Raw genomic sequence first — 20,782 nt, forward strand, 5'->3', positions numbered from 1 at the left:
CTGAAATGTTTCAGGACAAAACAGGTATCTCACACACAGAGCCCCAGAGGGTTTGTTTGGGTGCACAATGGCCAGGTTACACTCAGGTGTGGAACCCACAACCTCATCCTTTTGAAATGAAACACAAACACTCCTAAAACTGAAATGTTTCAGGACAAAGCAGGAATCTCACACACAGAACCCCAGAGGGTTTGTTTGGGTGCACAATGGCCAGGTTACACCCAGGTGAGGAGCCCACAACCTCATCCTTTTGCCATGAAACACCCCTAAAACTGAAATGTTTCAGGATAAAACAGGAATCACACACACAAGAGCCCAGAATGTTTGTCTGGGTGCAATGGCCAGGTTACATTGAGGTGTGGAGCCCACAACCTCATCCTTTTGACAAAAACACCCCTAAAACTGAAATATTTCAGGACAAAACAGGAATCCCACACACAAGAGCCCAGAATGTTGGTCTGGGTGCAGGTTAGGGTCTGGCTGCACAATGGCCACGTTACACCCAGGTGTGGAGCCCACAACCTCATCCTTTTGAAATGAAACACAAACACCCCAAAACTGAAATGTTTCAAGACAAAACAGAAAATACATAAACAAGAGGAAAAATATGACAAGAATCACAGTGCATGAGCTGAGCTATGAAGATTTTCTTAACATTCCCTACACCTGTATCCCAGTTCTAGTTTTCCTTAAAAACAGCTCATCCTCTCTCAGCTGCTGTTTGCTGAACCCCTCAAATGGCCAAGATGAACTGGGAACTCTTTTTGTGTTTCCAGCTGAGCATTCCAGCTCAGCCCTCAGCATGCCTTCTCTGTGCATTCAGTTTTTCTCCTCCCAAACAAAGAGATGCATAAAAACATGAAGCAGTTGCTCATCCATTCACCAAAGAATAATTAATAAGGCTGTTGAAGTAAAGCTTAATTCTCTGCTTTAGGGGAGAGCAAGCATTAGGACCTGGAAATCAGGAGGGGAACAGAGAGACCAGCCATGAGACAGATCCCCTTCAGGAGTGGTTTGGCCCCTCCAAAACCCCCAATCCTGCAGCAGGGGCTCACCTGGGTGGGAACAAGCACGGGAGGATAGGCCAGCTTGTGGTGTCTGTACATCCAGAAGGAGAAGAGCACGATCACTGCAATCCCCATGATAGGCACCAAGGAGTAGAGCAAGGTGTTGAACAGAGGTGGCTTCGGTGTGACAGGATTGGAAGTTGCTGAAGGGAAAAGAAAAAAGACAAAGCTTTTCAGGAACAAAAGCAGGCAGTGTTTGGAATGTGCAGCAGCCTGGTTTGCTAACAGCTGCGGCCAGTAGCTGATTAGGCAGCACAAAGTAACACCTGGCCAGAAGGCAGCACTCTGGAGAGCAGGGGATAGCTCAGATCCCAGGGCAATTCTGGGCTTCCAACCCCCAGCAGGCTACAGGGGGTGCTTGGACTCCCAGGGACTGCAGGAATTCATCACCCAATGAACTAAACCCAATCAATACAGAGATCTGGCAAAGCCTCCAGCACTCCTGGGCCTGGTGCAGGGAGGAGCTGTGCAGGTGAAGGCATTTCCACACAAGCTCAGGAAAGGCTCTGCAGGAGCAGGAGCTGCTCCCAAGGCAGCCACAGCCCCCCGGGGCAAGAGAGGGCTCAGGAGAGGGAGGAATGTCAATGATTGCCTCAGCAGCACCACTGACAAAAACGACAGCAATATCTCCTGGGTCAACAAAGGCTATTTTCATCTTGCAGAAAATGTTCTTTCATTTCACAAACAACTTCCTCTGGCTATGTGGTACATGAGACATTTGCTGATTGCAGCTCAGTTATTAACATCCCTTGGTTTTCCAGCAGATTCCTGACTGGAAGAAGATGGGCAAGAAAAATCAAATCACCTTTTAGCTGTTGTTTTTTAAAATAATTATTTATTAAGTCTGGCTGATTTGATTGTCTTTCAGAACCACAGAATATGCTGAGTGGAAGAACACACAAGGATCCTGTGATCTGGGAGGAAATTCTTTTCCCCATTTTAGAGGTTATTGTGTCCATTTACAGAGAAATTCAAAAGTCCAGCTGGGATAAAGAGAAGAAAGAAAAGGAACTGTTCTTTTTCTTCTTTTTTGAAGAAAGGGAGCATCCCTAGGCTGGCACAGGGATACAGGGATGAGAAAGCTTTTGGCCCAAAAATTTACACCCTTAAAGAAGCTTAGCCATGTAATTAAGGTTAAAATTTGACAATAACTTATATATCTTAAACCAGGGAAGTATTTCAGATTATCCTTCCTTCCCACCCCTGGAAAGAGCCGAAGTCCATTTTATATTTTTACATTTCATTGATTTCACAGGAAAGCACCTTTCCAAGTGGAATAAATGCAGTGGCAGTGGCCAGAGCTGTCCCAGAGCCCTGTGGAAAGGCAGCAAGGGCAGCACTTTTGGCCAGTGTGAGCTGCTGGAGAAGCAGGATGTGGAACCCTGCAGTCAGGAGGAACTTACGCTGCGTGACCTCCATCTCCGGGAAGTAGAAGAAGCGCTCGTTGCACATGTTGCCCTCACAGCAACAGAAAAACACCTCAGGGCCGTCCTTCTTCTCTATGCAGTCATTCCTGCAGGAGAAAAGAGGAAAAAAGTTCATTTCTTTTGTGCTAGGTTATCTTTGTTAAAAAAAAAATAAAAATGTGCCCAGCTTTTAAATTTCCAAGTTGAAGTTTGTTAAATCGACCGGGACCAAAGTAACAGCTGAACCTAATGAGATAAATTAAATTTTGATATTTTATATTGCAATGAAAATTTATTAAAGCAGAAACACATTTTTGTCATTTTTAAGACAAAGTTAAAGAAAACACCAACAGATTGAGGAACAGTTCACAATCTAGATTTAAACAGGACAGGCAAGTGATCAAACAAGGCTGGAGGTAAGTGAGAAGGAGAATTTCTAAATTTTATTGTATTTGTAGAAAGAAATGATAAAGTTTCTACAATCTCCTCTGCCCACATTATGCTCAGGGACAGGGCTTATTTTATTCCCTGAATTAACTGGAGGAATGACTTTTTTATTCATATTCTGCTAACAAACAAGCTGAAACTATTCCCATCAGGAAAGAAAAAACAGGAGCCAACCTGACAGCAGAACTGGAAAAGGCTGAAGAAATATTGCAGGGTTTTAAACACAGCTGAAGATTGTCAGGGAGGTTTTGGGCTCATCTTCAAAACTTGGGGTTGTTCCCCAGAGCCAGCCCTGGCTGCCAGCCTGCCCTAGGACTTGCAGGGAACATTTTCTCTTTGAAGTGCTGAAGCTGCTGCTGTTTGCAGTCACCCCCACAGCTCCCAGAGATAAGATTTGGGCTGCCCTGGACAAACACAGCACTGCCTGTGATTAGCACAAGTCACTTAATGAGGACTTACTCAGTTTCCAGCTCCTTCCTCACTGTCCTTCCTGTGTTTCATTTCTTCTTCCAATTTCTTTTCTTTGCTCAAGGAGAATTTAATCTCATGATTTTAGGATTTTTATTTTAGATTGTGGGACTGAGCTTTAAACTGTCATTAATGCAGAAAACAGCCTGGGCTGGGGGACAACTTGGTTTGGGGAGAAAGGATGCAAAGCTTTCTTCTAAAAATTCAACTTTAAAGAAATACAAAGAAAGATTTCTGTAAAAATTACTGAAATAATTCCTCAATACTTTTTAATGGATCTATTTCTTAATTCTCTGCCTTCCCAAATAATAAATGTTTTGGGCCAATAAAACCCAGTAGAGTATTTAAAAAGCTGCAACACCATTGCTTAAGAGAGTCATGACCTTTATTCAGTCAGCATCTAACAAACCCCAAGTCCTGCTGTTACTGCTTGTGGGTTCTTTCTGGACCATCTGTTATCAACAAAATAACTGGAAATTTAGAATATTCTTAGAGCTGCCATTGAGCTTATTAATAAACTGCCAAAATACTTCCATGATCTGGTAAATTGCAGACACAAAGTGCTGACTTTCCAACTCTAAAGACTTTGGAAAAATCAACGAGAGGATTTTGCATCCTGGTTGCAATAATTATATTTGCACTGTTTGGCAATAACAAGGCACTACAGGATCTGTTACAAATGGACTAAAAAAGAATAAATGAAATACCTGGGTTCATTCAAAAAGGTAAAACATGCTATTCTGCAAATAAGACAATGTGCTCACATGGAATCTGGTCCTTAAATACAAGTGAGCACCTGAAAATAAGATAATTATTCCCAGACTCACAGGTTGTGGAGGGGATGACGTAGAAATTACGGAGAGGCAAAAGAGTTTGCAGTGACAAATCAGCTGCAAAAATTCCTAGGAAAACTCACCTGTCATAACAATTGATGTCATCCAGCCAGCAGCCTTGCTTCACGATTTCAATGGATCCAGAAATATTTTTCCATGTGGCAAAGCAGTGTCTCCTCTTATCTTTGTCACCATAGCAGGGCTCGATCCCGCTGCGGTTGGTCTTGTCCTTCTCCCAGTTAGCGTTGTAGTAGATGCACTCCTGTGTTTCTGACCTGCCCAGGATGGCACCTGCAGGGATGGGAAGCACAGCTCAATGGAATTCTGCAGGATCAGGCACAGGATGGATAAAAATATCATTTACTGCACGTAGCAATGTGGCCTCTCTCCCCCCTTTTTAATAAAGAGAGAAAACACGCAAAGTTCAGCAGCATTCCAAGTGTTGAAACATAAAACAAAGATCCTCTGTGAAGTCAAACAGTGACTTGCATAACTTAGCAAGATTTGCAGAAATGAAGAACAAGTCATGGCAATACTTCTCCATGAATAGCAATAGCAGAGAAAATTTAGAATGCTGAGCAGGGAAGATTTAATTAAAATATTCACCAAACCAGGAGCTTTAGCCAGGAAAATTCACCAAAAGGCATTTGTGCTTCTTATCTTGTTACAGGAGCCAAAAGAGCAGGGAGTTCATCTCTTTTTTGGAAACCCCAAAAAAGCCAAGAAGTGTTTGGGGGCAAGTGTTACAGAATCCCAGAATGGTGTGGGTTGGAAAGGACCTTAAAGAGCATTTAGGGCCCATCTAGGAACTTTCTGGATTCTGGTGGAGATCACTTCAGAGTTAATGGGATGAAAAGCACCCACTAGGTGCTTCTGGTAAAGGTGAAGTTGTTGGGAAGCAAGACTGTTAACAGAACACAGGCAGGGAGTAAGAACTGCCCTTTATTTCTGTTTTTTTCTCTTGTCAGACACTGCCCAGAGCGTGCCTTCAATCTCCAAGGGAGCTCCACCATTTCTCATGTATTAAAGTCATGGGAAAATGGAGATGGAGGAGCTGGAGAACCAGAGGATCCACTGAGGAAGGCTCATGAGGATGACTGTATTTATCTGTACATTCAGAATTTTTAAGACATTCCATTGCCCAGCACGCTGAAGGCCAGACTGGAAGAGAAAAGGTTTCCCTCAGCAGTTTTTGACGTATTTATTTGCATCACTCGCTACCTCCTTTATCCACATTTATCCACAATAAGTGTGAGCCAGCAGCCATTCCTGAGCAGAATGAGGATTATTCCCACCTGAGCCTTGGGAGAGCAGCACAGGGAGGCAGAGCTGAGCCCAGCACTGCCCGTCCTGAGCAGCCCACCCTGCTCTGCCCGTGTTCCCAGAATAGGCAGGAGCTGGAGGATCAATGGGAGAGGGGCAGGAGCCAGCTGGGAACGCTGTCAGGGGCAGCCTGGGAACCATTAAATTCCTTGTGCTGCCACGGCCTGCCCTTTACAGCTCTCAGCTATGGCAAGAAACAGATGAGGCAACAGATTGAACAATTTGGTTCTGTCAGTGCAATAAAGCAGAAGTCCTGGATTTCTCTCACACGTGCCATTGCTTTTCTCCTGCTGCCAAGCCCAGCTTTGAAGGACCACAGACAAGCTGAAATTTATAAAATTCAGCAACTGCAGTAAAACTAACTTTGCATAAATATTCTCTTTGTTCCTGTCTTCTTTCTTTCAGGTTTTCTTATCCATCTATTTTTTCATCCATTAATGCTGCAGTCACTGTTGGTGTAATGACCTTGGATCTGGCTGGGCCTTCTCACCTGAGCAGGCACCTGCAATGGGTCTGGCCAGGCTTGGGCAGTCCTGGATTAATCCTTCAAAGCAGAAAAGCAGGGATGTGGTGGAAGAAAGGCAAGAGGAGAAGGGGAACCACACAAAGAAGGCAGCTCTGTGCCCATCTGCTTCCAAGCAGCTCTGCCACCCCCTGCACAGGGATGGAGCTCCCAGGGGACAAGGGCAGCTGGCATTTACAATAAAGTGAATTTATCAGGCAGAGCAGGTCTCTAATGGGACTGCTGTGTCCATTCTGAGTGCACAGGGAATTGCCACGTCCTCAGAAACCAATCCCTGAACCTCAAAAAGCAAAATGGTGCTGCTGAAAGAAACCAAACTCCAGCAGTGGATGGAACATGGGGTCTGAAAGCTTGGGGGGAAAACACATTGGGAAAGCAAAGGGCATTAAATACAGGACTGAGTTTAGTTTGGGCACATTGGATCCCACTGGATATCTGTGTATTCCCATCCCAGTGCTGCCCTATCCCTCACACTCTGTCCATCCAGCACAGCTGCACTGGGGACACAAAACCAACATCTGAACTTCTGAACCACTCTTAATACAGGAAACAGCAGAACTGGGAGCAATTCCATCAGACAGCTCAAGAGCAGCCTGGAAAACCTCACCCCAGGAGGAGCTGGAAGCACTGGCTGCCATTTCTCAAACAGAGAGACTGAATGACTGAAAAAATCTACCAGTTTTTAATTAAAAAGGGGCAAACTGCACAGCTCCTAAGGACTGACATGGCCTTAGTTCAGGAAGGATCGCTGGGAAAAGGGGCTGGATGGAACAGGAATTGTCTCTTACAGGTATCACCAAAACCAGGACAGAAACTCCTGGGAGTTCATCATCCACCAAACCCAACACTGAGCAGCGCAAGGCCATGGTCTGTGCTGCAGGAATGTTTCCTGATTCTTCAGTGAGATGTGAGAATGATCATGTCCCTCCCTTCCCAGGGAAGACTTCAACACTTCCCACGTCCTCCCCTCGCTCCAAGCCCTGCTTTGCTGCGTGATTAGTTGGTGACACCACGGAAAGACACAAAGGGCAAAGGGAGCTCAATCTGTGATCTCTCACTGCTTTACGAAATGTAACAACATTTTCAAGCTGAAGTCATGAAAATTGATGAAAAGCTTGCAAAGATTAGTTTAATGGTGCCAAGGACACTTTTTTTTTTTGCTATTCCCTAGAAAATGTACAGTATTATAAAAGAACTGGAGGGTGAGGTTCAGTCTGGCAGATACTTCTGCCTGTAACAAAAGGTTACTTAAATTGTGTCATATTGGAGATGAATTTGAACTCTTTAAGTACTGAAATACAAGGAATGGAGCAGTTTATTAGAATAAACCAGCAGAGCACCACAGGGACTGAGTAACTTATAGATAGAATGGCCCATTCACCAAAATACCAGAATTGTAACACGCTGTTCCAGAGGAGCAGAAAGGAACAGAAAATGCAGCATAAATAGAATTAACACCTTACACAAAAACCCTTCAGCTGCTGCACGGGCACCTTTTGCAAGTGCTTGCCCATGTGTGTTATTCTATTTGTTTCCACAGTGATCTCAAACACTTCCCAGCCCCACAAATATATCTAAGAACAGACTACAAATACAGACTAAAAAAGCCCAGCTTTGATGTTCCTGCAGCAGGAAGCAGGGTTTTATCATTCTCTATTTTTTCTGATAACACCCAGGGGAATGTTTCTCAAAGGAAGAAGAAAGAAGTTATTTCCAACCTAATAAAGCAAAGTGAGTTCCGAGAGAAAGGATTCTGTCCTCCTTTTCCGTGCCACCATGTCCCCAAACTGATTTTGTTGATTTTTAGACTAATATTAGTGCTATTATCACTGTTCTCAATGCTCCCAGGTCACACAAGGACTGTACTTCAGATGAGCTGAGCCAAAGTACATTCATTAAATCCAAACACAGCAGCAATTAACTCAGGCAAGACAAGAACTGCAAAAAAGATAAACAAGGCAGTGAGGTAACAAATCACCTGCACTGCTGCCACCCTGCCCCGTGAATATTCCAAATTTAAAGATTCACCTGATGGTCCACAAAGCTGCTTTCTTTTTCTAAAAGAGTCTTTAAAAATAAATGAGTTTGCAACTTGAACAAAGGAAAACTTGGTAAGATTTAGTGTAGTTTTGTATAGCAAGAGCTGCATTTTTCTGCAGGATTAGAGTGGGGGGAGCAACAGGAAATCTGTATTTGCTAAGATATCTCATCATATACTTGGAAAATATTTCAATTTTTTTTGCAGTTCACACCTTTTCAAAATGGAAAATTTGTAAGGATGAGCCTGCCATGGAAGTATGAAATTCTGTAGCTGAGATAACACTTCTGAAAAAGAAGGAGAGAAGAATAAAGTGCTGGAAAACTGAAGGATGATCAAGCCAAAGGCTCTACAGCAGAGTGGAAACTATGGAGGATGATGTCACCTGAAACAGGGACCAGAACTGAGAGTGAGGAGGGGGAAGGTGAGAGGAATAATATCTGTACTTTTAAAAACCCCTTGCAGTTTGCTTGGTGGTCAGTAACCAAAAAAACCCCACATTTGTTTTATTCTGAGTGTTCTGGACTTACAGTATGGAAAGTAAATCAGCTGCTCTAACACTTGATGATGTTATTTTACATCGTGTTTATTTGTTGTATATAGATAAATAAAATAAACAATGATGTTTATTTGTAATCTATAGATATATCTTGGGTTGATTTGCATGGTGCTCTTGCTGTAGGAAAAAAAAAGCTGGGATTATTTTTCCAGTGTGTTCCCTCCCAGCAATTTGTGCCACTGATAGAAGAAATTAATAATGCTGTAATGGGATTTTGTAAAGAACTTCCATGTTCTGCCTTCTACTTCCAAATATGTTATTTAAGCCTGGATTTCAGGAAGTGGGAAAACCCCCAGATCTCTGTGGCCAAGTTTTCCAGAATGCTTTCAGAGCAAAGCACGTGGCAGAAAATGGAGAAAAAGCCTCAGTGGCCATCTCTGTTCTTTAGGCAGAAATGAAAGTGCCACCAAGAGCTGTCAGGCCCGAGATAAAGATTGCCATCCTCTGGGAATCTCCAGAGCCTTGGAGTTAAGTGTTATTTCTCACACCCCCTGACTTCAAGGGAACACAGCAACACACAGGCTGATGTTTTCAAGTTCAAACATGCCACTGCTGTCAGTGTGAGGTGTGAGCAGCACAGCACAAACACCTCCCAGCCACTCCTGCTGAGCTCTGCAGGGGAAAAGCTCCAGAGCTCCAGAAATGCCTGGCTTTGAGGCACAGCCCGGGGCTGCTCTCATCTCAGGGGCTGGTCTGTCGCTTTCTGGGCTGTTTTAATGACCTGGAAAGGCCCGGGGTGGCCTTGGACAGCCCGCGCTCCAAAGGACGAGAAGAGGCTTCAGATCTTTCCTCGGTCTCGGTGTTTATTAATTGTTTATCTAAAAGATTTTCTCTCGGCCCGACAGAGTCTGCACAGCAGCCAGCCATGAGCACACTGAGAGCCCCCGGGGCGGTCACCTATCTTTGTACTCAAAATTACCTATACAATATTTATCAATTTTCCCCAATACCTTTTACCCTTATTGACCTGTGCACTTTTAGTAATAACCAATCCCAAAGTGCCAACATCACCACAGAAGATGGAGGCCAAGAAGAAGAAGAAGAAGGACAGGACATGCCCCAATTCCTCCATCTTACCTCTCCAGACCCCCCTGTACAGAAATCCCAAACCCTGTGTCTCACACTCTAATTAACTTATCCCCTCACCATTCACCAGTGAGATCCTCCCATCCTCATACAGGTGTCGTCTCCCGTGCAGGATCAAAGTCCAGCCCCAGACACTGCTGGCAACATCCCAGGACTCCCGAGCCCCCCAAGGGTGGTCTGGGTCACTCTGCACATCAGTCCTGAGGTGCTGAGATCCCACACTGGTGGCCTTTGCTCACTGCTGGGCCAATGTCCCCTTCCTGGCACGATTTCCAGATGGTTAAAATATGCCAGTATCAGTAAAACAGGGCTAAAAACTGAAAAGTTTAAATTTTACAAGATTCAAGTGGTGGAAAAACGAGAATAGGGACAAAGAGTAACCAAGCAATTGGTTGGCTTTTGATAGAATGGCATTGAGTTTTGTCACAGACATCTTTGGTGAAAATTCCTTTCTTGGGATTTTTCTCCCTCCTGAGAAGCTGGGAGGCCTCAGGAACAAAGTGTAACCAATGGTTACCTGCTGCTGTGGGATGCAACAGGGGCATCTGGGATTGGGCTCATGAGGATGTTTGCATTTACTGACCACTCATGGCAGAGCTGCTCTTGCTCTCTGCCGAGACACAGATCTTTGTTATTCATTCTTTTCTATTCTTAGCTTAGCCAGCTTCTGAGAACTTTTCCTTTCTATTTCTTTTTAGTATAGTTATAATGTATCTATATGTAACTATATATATGTAACTATATATATGTAACTACATATATGTAATATATGTAACTATATATCATAAAATAATAAATCAAGCCTTCTCAACATGAAGTCAACATTCTCTCCTCTTTCTTCACCCTGCAACCCTTGTGCCCACTGTCACAGAGTTTTACATCTCTTATGTCTCACTCTTCATCTGATAATAGAACAAAATCTTTTAAAATGCCTCTCAGCTGCCCCATCTCTAAAAAACTAAGAATAATCAAAGAGGCAGAACAGAAATACCCAGATCCCAGTTTGGATTATCCTCCTCTCCCCACTGCAAAACCCCAAACACAAAGAATAATAATAATGAGAGATCTTGATTAATTTGACATTTAACTTGCACCCTGATTACCCAGGAGGGATCACCTCCTCCTGCCCAGGAAGGAGCCAGGGATTCTGTCCCAGTGCAGCCAGGAGTGCCACCATTGCCACCCAGAGCCCTGGAATGCTGGTATTAAAGCCAAAAAGAGGCCCTTCAGCACCAAAGGCACCAATTAGGCACTAAACAAAGCACCCAGGGACACACAGACTGCAGCAGGAATGATGAATCCCTCTCAGGGCTGAGTCTCATGCTGGTGGCAAGAGCAGCAGTTCTATTTTGGGAGCTGCCAGGGAGTTTCCCAGGAATGATCTCAGATACCTGTCAGAGCTGGGCTCTGATCTCAGAGTGCCACAGCAGCACAATCCTGCAGCTCAGCAGAGATGGGAGCTCCTCTCAGCTGGGAACCCCAAAAGGTTTTGGATCAAAATGATCCTTTCTGGGGTTGCTGTTTGTGGAGGTTCTTCTCTGAGCTACAAAACTTCCTGAGAACTTGTGAGCTATGAAACATTTGGAATTTTCTCCAATGGAGGGTTGAAATTCCTGCAGCCTCACGGAGATGGGAAATTTGAACATATTAATCACTTCATTAAAAAGGACTGGAAAGCTTCATTCTAGCTGTCAATTTTAGCTGTCTTCAAATTTCATTCCCTGGTCAGGCTGACAGAGAGGATCAGGAAATGACATTTTCTCCAGCCCTCCTCATGCACTGTTTGTGTCACCCACCTTCCAGGGGCTCAACAGGATCAGTGTCAATATTTCACCTGCATTTATAAAGACAAAGAAGGAGTCTCCCCTCCCCAGAGTCCCTCCTGACCCCTCAAAGACACACCCAGGAGAGTTTATTCAGGCTAATTACAAGAAAATATTCTACCTTTTGCCTCCCAAATCAGCCAAGCACAATGCAAATGTACCAGTTTGACTGCAAAGCAAACAGAACCACACACCAAGTCAAACAAAAACACACTCAAGACATCTAAGAGGCAAGCATCCAACTCCACATTTGATGTTTCCTCCACATGATATATCCAACCCCCACTTCTTTTTCTGTCTTACAGGACCTTATGTAACTATTTAAAAGACAACAGGACCAGTGTGATTCTGCCTTCAACTCAGCTCTCCAACAAATCTCTCTGTGGGTGTCGTGTCCCACTCGGTGCTATTGCAAGCAAAAACACCACCCAGTTCTCCTCCATGTGCTGATCAAGCTTCTTATTTACATTCTAATTCTTTAGCCATCGTTATACTTCTCTTTTTTTTCTGTGGTTACAACCAAAACCCCAGCCTAAACATACTTACAACCAGTTTTGTTGTTTGTTTTGTTGGTTTTTTTTTTTTACTTTTTAAAGCATCAGGTGTATGTTTTTCCTTTTTTCCAAGTGCTGAGCTCATGGGCAGGAGCTGGATGGTCAGTGGCCAGCCAGACAAGCTCCAGCTGCCCTTGGCCAGATGGCAGCTCAAAGGAGGAGAGACAGGTGCCACGTTTGTGTAAACACACACAGGGATTACCTGGGAGCTGCAGGCAAACAGGGGAAGTGCAGGGGAAAAGGCAGAACTCGGTGCTGAGAGATTCAAACCTTTCAGTGTTCTGCTCCACTGAGCTGGGAACTTTCCTCACCCCTCCTCTTCCAACTCTCCAAATGACTGATGGAGAATTGTCCCACTGAGCTTCAGTCCTGGCTCCACACAGCCCATGATGCTGGGGTTTTACATTTTCATTTCCATTTCCACCTCCCCACCTCATCCCACCAGGACTTGCCAAGCTCATCCTGCTCACACTTGGCCAGAACTCCAGGCAGGACTCAGCCATTCCCAAGGATCCCTCCAGGATGGATATTGGGTTTGTTTGTGGGAAACATTCCTGCAGAAGCACTCTGGGATCACTGCATCACTGAAGGATGGCATTGGCAGCTCGTGGGGTCTGCCCTGGTGCAGGAGCCCAGTCTGAAAAGCTTTTGGAGCTGCAGCACAACCAAAAACCCAACTGGGCTGTGCAGCCTCACACAGCTGGAGTGGCACCAATGAGTGCAAGTAATTCCTTCCTTCAGCCACTAAACCTAAATAAATGTCAGCTGCAGCACTACACATGTGAGTAAACACCTATCAGCATAAAAATGCTGATATGTTTGTGACTGCTGAACTCTGCTCCTAAAGCAAAAACATCTACACAACCCCAAACTCCACTGAGTCTGTTTAATTCCATTTCTACTGCCCAGTCCTGTTGAGATCAAATTCCAAACCTTGTCTCCACTGGAAGAGTTTTGAAGTTTGTGTCCTCATGCTCTGAAATCAGTGTTGATCACATGTAAGAAGCCAGCACAACTGCCTCTTTACCTCCAGCTAAAGTGGCTGCCACTTGTCACTTGAAATGGATTTTCTTTGTCCCCTCTGAGGCTGCCTCATTTTGCCAGACTGTAATTTGCAGATTAAGTGAAAAATCCCATTTCTAGAGCTGGACAGAGCCCTGTTTACAGCCAGAGCCCTGCTGCCATGGCCAGCACAGCCCTCAGAGCCAGCTCCAAACACAGCCAGGGCTCAGCCCCTGCAGCAGCTCCTGAGGAGGGAACAAAACACGACTGAGACTTTTTTGTCTCAAGTTTCTATTCTGGACTTGTTTTCAATGGGTTAAGGGAAACTCAGTGCAATTACCTTATGGAGGCTTCGTTAAGCAAATGTTTTTACTCATAATTTGAATATTCAGCATTTTTAAGCCCCATCATCACCTTGCCATGCTCCAAAGCCACTCCAAGCCAGCTCCCCTCAGGAATGAGAACTGACAGATTTCACTACAAGTCACTATTAGGACTGGTTTTACAGAGAACTAATTTGGATCTAACCCTAACCCTAACCCTAACCCTAACCCTAACCCTAACCCTAACCCAGTAAACTAGAAAAAATATCATTTATTTAAGATTCAGAAGAAGAAACCAGCAATGGAACAGCAAAACAAGCTCCTCATGCACCTCAATAAAAAACTATTTTTCTGTTCAATTTTTCGAGTCTTTATGGATTCTCACAAAGCTGATTTTGCTATCCATTCACCCTCTTCTTAAAAATGTTACTACTAAACCAATACTAATGTTACTGCTAAACTAATACTAATGTTACTACTAATACTAATTGTATCCAGATTGACACCCAAAAGAACAAATCCAAAAAAGAAGCATTTCAAGATCCAAAAGAGGTTACTAAAGTCAGCATAATACACATTAAAACTTAACTCTTTTTGTATTTTTTATCAGAACTTCAAGAACAACTGACTAGAATGGGGACAAATTTAAAATTACCATTTTAAAACTCTTTTCAGAGCATAAATCTGTTGTAGGGACTTCAAAATGTGCTACATATTGGCCATCCAGCACATTAATTGTCATTAAAACATTAAATTCAGCCACTCCTGTAACAGCTCCTTTAAACAAATCAGCTCTGGTCTAACATGAGAATCAAATCAATACAAAAATAATTCAGGACAGTGGGGTTTATTTCTCTTACCTGCCTAAAGCACTTAAAAATGGTTTAAATTTCCATGTTGGGTGTTCTTCTTAAGAAAACATCTCATTAGAAAGAAGTGTAGTTCAATTCTAACAACCTGTAAAGGATCTCCCTATTCCTTAAAATAAAAATTTAGAGGACTTAAAAAAATTATATGTATATATATACACATATATATACACATATATATACATATATACATATATATATACATATATATATATATATATATATCCTACTAACATCAAATAATTTATATATTTAACCTACTAACATCAAGGAAAAATCCAACCAAAGAAAAAAGACCAAAATATTCTTCTTTCTAGTTCTCTATGAGTAACAATAAATTTGATGTCAATCTCCACCATCTCATTTCACTGCACAAAAACACCTTGTAGAAACTCAAGGTTATTGCTGGAATATCTCTAAGTATGAAAAATTAAGTCACATTTTAAAGGTTTTAAGCATCTAAGCATTTAAAAATTGATTAATTAAATGAAATCTCATTTAGGAACCATTCACACAAGCTATGGGGAATGCAAGGCAACAGGAGCATCAGTGTTTGTTAGGAAAAGTATCCAGAACCAAAAAGTGCTACTGGATCTTTGAATTTTGGTAAAACAGCCCCTGATCCTACAGCCCACACCTGCCACAGCACAAAAATCCCAAACTGTTTCAGTTTCAATACAAAATTTGCCTCCAAGTGTTCAGCTGAGCCAGTTCTGCTCCATTTCACTTGGCCAGAAACCCTCAAACCCATTTGTTACCCAGCCCTTGCGCCAACCCTGCAGTGGTAACTTCCCCATTGCTGATTTGGAACATTGGGATCATTTGCAGGAATTTTGGTAGGAATTACTTCAGGAGACCCTCACAGATCCCAACCACACCAGGATCTATGTTTGGAACAGCAACTCCAGTTGAACCAGTCCTCACTTCTGTACTGGGTGATGCTTTTAAATCAGGGGCAATCCAGATCTGCTGGCTGAGACTTGCATTAAAATATTTTCTTTTTATTCATTTCCCCCCCCCCCATGCTGCATCAACACTCAGGCAAGATTACAGATCTCCACAATGATAATCCTGCTGCAACACAGAAATATTATTTTTTGCTGCAGAACTGAAGAAAAATAAATTTTAAATCACTGCTAAGTCACAACAAAGCCACAACAGTTTTAGAATTCATAAAGATCAGGGGGAAAAATTAAGTAATGACCAAATACAGAGCAATGCACAACTCAGTGCCTCCTACAATGGATTTCCAAGTGGTTTTTGACAGCTAAATATTATTTAACTTATTGTCTGCATACTTCTCCATCGTTTTGTGTATTGGATGAGCTCATGTTCCCAAACTCGGATTTAAGACACCACTGTGGTCTAGAAGCTACAAATGTTTTTTCAAATCTAACCAACAGACTGGAATAAAGCCCTCAGTGGAGGCACCAACAAGAATTGAAATACAAAACAAACCCCATGCAACTTGAATATTTATTTAAGAGAATTACCCAAAATGTTTTACTGACTGACCAACAAATTGTTTGGGTATTAAAGGTTTACCTTCATTTCAAACTTGCCCATAAATATTGGCCATCCAGCACATTTATTGTCAATAAAACATTAAATGCAGCCACTCCTGTAACAGCTCCTTTAAACAAATCAGCTCTGGTCTAACATGAGAATCAAATCAATACAAAAATAATCCAGGACAGTGGGGTTTATTTCTCTTACCTGCCTAAAGCACTTAAAAATGGTTTAAATTTCCATGCTGGGTGTTCTTCTTAAGAAAACACTCTACATCAAGATCTCAAATGGGCCCTAAACAATCCTAATGAATAAAGAAGGGAATAAATGTGAATATTTCAGCTCTTGGAGAAATCAGCAGTATGTGGTGCACACAAATGAGGAGCAGCTCATGTCCCTGAGCAGGCACAGATTGAACCCCTGACAGAGATGTGAGGAACTCCCCCCCTTCAGCTCCTCTGCTGCCCCACAGAACTGAAATTGCACCCCAAAATGTTCTTTATTTGGGCACTTTGCTGTGTTTGGCCCTTGCCAGGAGCCTGCAGCAATGCAGCTCCATGCCCAGGGCTGGGAGGGTGGAAATGGGGCACAGAAATCTCTCCTGAGCAGCAACATCAGCAGTGCCAGAGTGCCCCAGGCCAGATCAAAGCTGCAGCACCTCCCTCAGATCTGCACCCAGAGCAGGAAAACCCACCCGGGGCTCGCCTGGCTCCCTCCCTGCCCAGCACCACACTGCTGCATCTGAAACAACCCAAAGGATCCTTCAAGCCTTGCCAGAGCCAAAATCCCCACTTCTGCTCCTGCTGAAGGTATCCAATGTGCCATTTCCCAGCAGTCACAGATGATACCGAGCCTCTTTCTCTCCAAACAAACACAGATACAAAAAAGCAGTCAAGAGAGTTTCTGGCATTGGAGAAAGGAAGATGATAAATGTAACAGAACCAGTTTTAATCAAGATCAAAGCTGCAGGAGAATGCAGACAGACAGTCTAGACTGCTTTACTTTGAAAGCTTAAGCATATAAAGCAACATCTGCAAAGAACATTAATCACATTTAGTCCACAATCTTATCACCTCCCAAGCAAGCAGAAACAACTTTTACTTAAAAGTCATATGCCTCTATGTGACAAGCGTTTTTAATTATCTTTAAATTAGATATTTATCACTGATTACAAAGCTGTTCTCTTCACTTTGAAATAAGCTGCTGTAATTTGAAATATATTTGCAGAGCTCCCTGGACAAAAAAAAAAAAAAAAATGAAATAAAGTATTGGTAAGGAAGCCTGGTGAACAGTAACAATTATTTTACATCACTGGTACAGAGTGGGAATTCTCAAAATATTGAATTAAGTTCTGATTTGCTCCTCTGTATTTCAGACCATAACTCAGCAGACAGCAATAAAGTGAAAGATTTTCTGTACAGTTTTCTTTAGCTTTAGAAAATAACTTGAGAATATAAATAATCAGCTTTCCCCCAATTTTCTTTCTATAAAAAAAATTATCTTGCTCCTGCACTTTAGAGGGGAATTAAAAATTGGGGAGATAGTGCAAATCTACATATAGAATGTTTATGTGATAATGCACATCTTTCTATACAAAAGCAATTTATTCCTTGTTTACCTTGCTTTATTTTGCTTATATTCTGGTCCATTCTCCCTTATGATTTTGCCTACTCACTAGCAATCATTGAATCTATTTTATTTAAAGTGTCTTGCATTAAAGTTTTCCCTTCTGCCAAGGTTTTCATACAATCCACCCTTCAACAAGAGCCTGGCAGAGACAAATCCACAAAAAAATCCATCATCTTCCAACCCTGAGGCAACAGCTGTGACAATTTACAACATTATAAACCCCCAGAGGCACGGAACAAAACTGGGAATTTCTGCACTAAACTCAGCTTCTCCAGCAGCCCCACATCCCACAGGAGAGCTCGTGAAACGCAGCAGCAAATCCAAAATTTATGAGTCTTACTCAAAAACCTGGGTGTTAAATTCCCCAGCTCAGAGCAGGCAGAGTGTGCAGCAGGAATCACTGGAAAAGGGGATTTTTAGGATTTTTAGGATTTCTACTGCTACCTTTCAGCTGGAGATCCCTCAGCAGGTCCCTCCTGGAGATCTCTCTGCAGGCACTGCTGGCCATGCTGCTGCTCCTGGGTGACATTCCTCGCTCTCCCCACAAATTCATAGACAAAAAGAGAATTCTGAATCCTTTTTTCCCCAAATCCTCCCCAGTCTGGTGCAGCTCTCAGGTTTTGCAGCAGCAAAGCCCCAGTCACTCAGCCCAGCCTGAAGAGAGGAGATTTCACTGAATTTCTGTGCAGAAGCACCTGGGTTGCTCTCCCTGCTCAGGCTGCAGCATCTCCTGGAGCTCTGCAGCGTTCCTGGAGTGCTGGAGTTCATCTGCCTCAGCTATTTTAAGAATTTCCTATCTTTAGGCCTACTGACAACACTTTTTTTATTTTTTAATGTAACTTTAACCTCCCACAAAAAGCAGTTGAACAAAGGGAGACTCTGCACACCTTCTGAGACTCCTACACCTGTGGAAATTGGAATGCTTGGAGAAATACCCTCATATATTATGATTTAAGTTCATTTCTTGGTGTTATTTTCTTATTTAACTGAGCATCTCATAGACCCACACCAAGGCAATCTATTTTCTGGTTAATTTTTAATTTGCTTATCTGATCAATACCACCACAATTCTTTAAGTTAAAGCAAATTACAAGTATTTAGGTAGAGCAGGAAATTTTAAAGTGCTGTAGGATAATGCAGAGGATTTCTCAGAGCTTGGCTATTTATCTTCAAAACCCTGGGATTGGTTTGGGCTGCAAAATTGTAATGAGGTAAATTTGACAGAATAACTAGAATTAGACTGCTTTTAAAATAGCAAATAAAATTTAGTTCCAATCCTAACTCCAGCTAGATGAACTTCAATTTTTATTATCTCATCTCATGGACTGAACCACATGGCCCAGGAGAAATAACAGTGTGGCTATTTAAAGGCAAGGCAGGTTCTGACAGCTCTCACTGAGCTCTCAGAGGAAAGCAGAATTCCAAAGTCCAGGGATGAATCAGGGAGTGTGACCCCAGAAAACAACACCACAAACAAAAGCTTTAGGGCAAAAGCACTGCACTTGCTACTACAAGATAATTTGTCTTCTAAATTTAGATAACAATTAAGAAAATGTTATCTAGTGACCTGAAATCTGGAAGGCACTTTAGGATATGGTTTTGACCTTCTAGTTCTTATTCAAGAACACATTCAAAGCCAGAAGATGAATGCTGTTACTCCATTTAAAGCCTCTTGACACTCTGACAGAGTAACAGCCTGAAATTTGCTGATTGAAACTCCAAGTTCCAGGGCAATAAAAGGCTCAAGAGGGCTCCCTAAACACGTTTTCTAAAGGTGCTCCTGTGCCCAGAGGCAATGGGTGAATCTCTCCTGCCTCTCAAAGATAAGAGGACAAAGATGCTTGTGGATATATTGCATTAGTTTATTTGGGAGGGACCTGCCAGACAGGTGAGCTGCTAACACATCTCCAAAACCACTCCTAGGAAATTACCAGAACATCAGTGAGAGAAGAAAATGACAATTTTGAAGCTATGCTGCATGAAAGATTAAAAAAAAAGCCATTTCAGCTACAATTCTGGCTATGAATGCCATTCTCTGGTAAGTATGAATTCCCCAGAAGTGAAGTGGTGCTTGCAATGTGCAGGATTCCCTAGAAATAGCATTCCACCCACTGCACGTGGAGGCAGGTGAGTGAGAGGCAAAGAAGGATCTCTGCACGGAACCTCCCATGGGCTAACACTCACTGAACATGAGAAATTTGGGATTTCACAGCGTTTGGGAAGATCAGAGCAGCCTGGAGTAGCTTGTGTTAAGCAAGGCTTGAGAAAGCAGCTATTTGAGGAGTTCTTAAGTAAAAAAAAAAAAAAAAAAAAAAAAAAAACGAAGAATAAGTAAAACTATGAAGGATAAATAAAAACATGAAGAAACTTTTCAAGCCAGGGGTGTGGAAACTAGAAAATCAGAATTTTACCTTCAAAGTTATCAATGCATGAGTCTTAACACCAGGGGAAATAAAAAAAAATCTGTACTGGAGTCCAGGAGTCCAAATCACATCAGGTAATTTTGATCAGTTTTGCTCAGGCAGCAGTGCTGATAAAGAAGCAGAGGCACAGAGATGAAAGCAAGAGAGCAGAGCCCGGGACACTCAGCTTGGATCAGCCCCATCACTGCAATGTCTCCATGTGCCTGAAGGCACCCAGAGCCACTGGATCTGCTGACAGGGGAGTGCGGGGTGTGAAGGGAGCCCAGCCACGAGCCCAGGCTGGCAGGGACCTCACCAACTGCCAGGGACAGACAGACAGACAGACAGACAGACAGACAGCACTGCTCACCCTGCACGCCCTGCAGGAGCCTCCCCAGGACAGGAGCAGGGAAGGAGCAGGGAATCACCAGCACTGAATGCCACAGAAACGGGAATGAACCCCACGGAACAGACGGGGACGGGGCTGAGTGAACTTTGCACGGGCTCAGCAGGGCCGACACAACCCCTCCCTCCTTCCCTCCCTCCTTCCCTCCCTCCTTCCCCGCTGCCACACCGGCTCCAGCCCCGGGAAAAGAGCGGGGAGGGAAGGACCGGCCCGGGAGGGGAAGGAGCATCCCGGGGAGGGGAAGGACAGACCAGGGAGGGGAAGGACAGACCAGGGAGGGCAAGGACAATCCCAGGGAGGGGAAGGACAGACCAGGGAGGGGAAGGACAATCCCGGGGAGGGGAAGGACAGACCAGGGAGGGGAAGGACAATCCCAGGGAGGGGAAGGACCGGCCAGGGAGGGGAAGGACCGGCCAGGGAGGGGAAGGACAATCCCAGGGAGGGGAAGGACAATCCCAGGGAGGGGAAGGACCGGCCAGGGAGGGGAAGGACAATCCCAGGGAGGGGAAGGACCG

The 20,782-nt window shown here is 43.5% G+C and overlaps 1 protein-coding gene across 2 annotated transcripts in view; it reads right to left on the reverse strand.

Annotated features, from left to right (window-relative positions):
* The window catches only part of ACVR2A (activin A receptor type 2A), a 55,097-nt gene that overhangs the window by 17,278 nt on the left and 17,037 nt on the right, over positions 1–20,782 (reverse strand). For both annotated transcript variants that reach the window (XM_063161551.1, XM_063161552.1), the window contains exons 2-4: positions 4,305–4,512; positions 2,471–2,580; positions 1,056–1,210 (exon numbers count right to left, since the gene is read on the reverse strand). In XM_063161551.1, the coding sequence (XP_063017621.1) occupies positions 1,056–1,210; positions 2,471–2,580; positions 4,305–4,512 (473 nt within the window). The remainder of the gene's footprint in view (positions 1–1,055; positions 1,211–2,470; positions 2,581–4,304; positions 4,513–20,782) is intronic.

The sequence above is a fragment of the Melospiza melodia genome, chromosome 8 (assembly GCF_035770615.1).
Source record: "Melospiza melodia melodia isolate bMelMel2 chromosome 8, bMelMel2.pri, whole genome shotgun sequence".
Lineage (NCBI taxonomy): Eukaryota > Metazoa > Chordata > Aves > Passeriformes > Passerellidae > Melospiza > Melospiza melodia.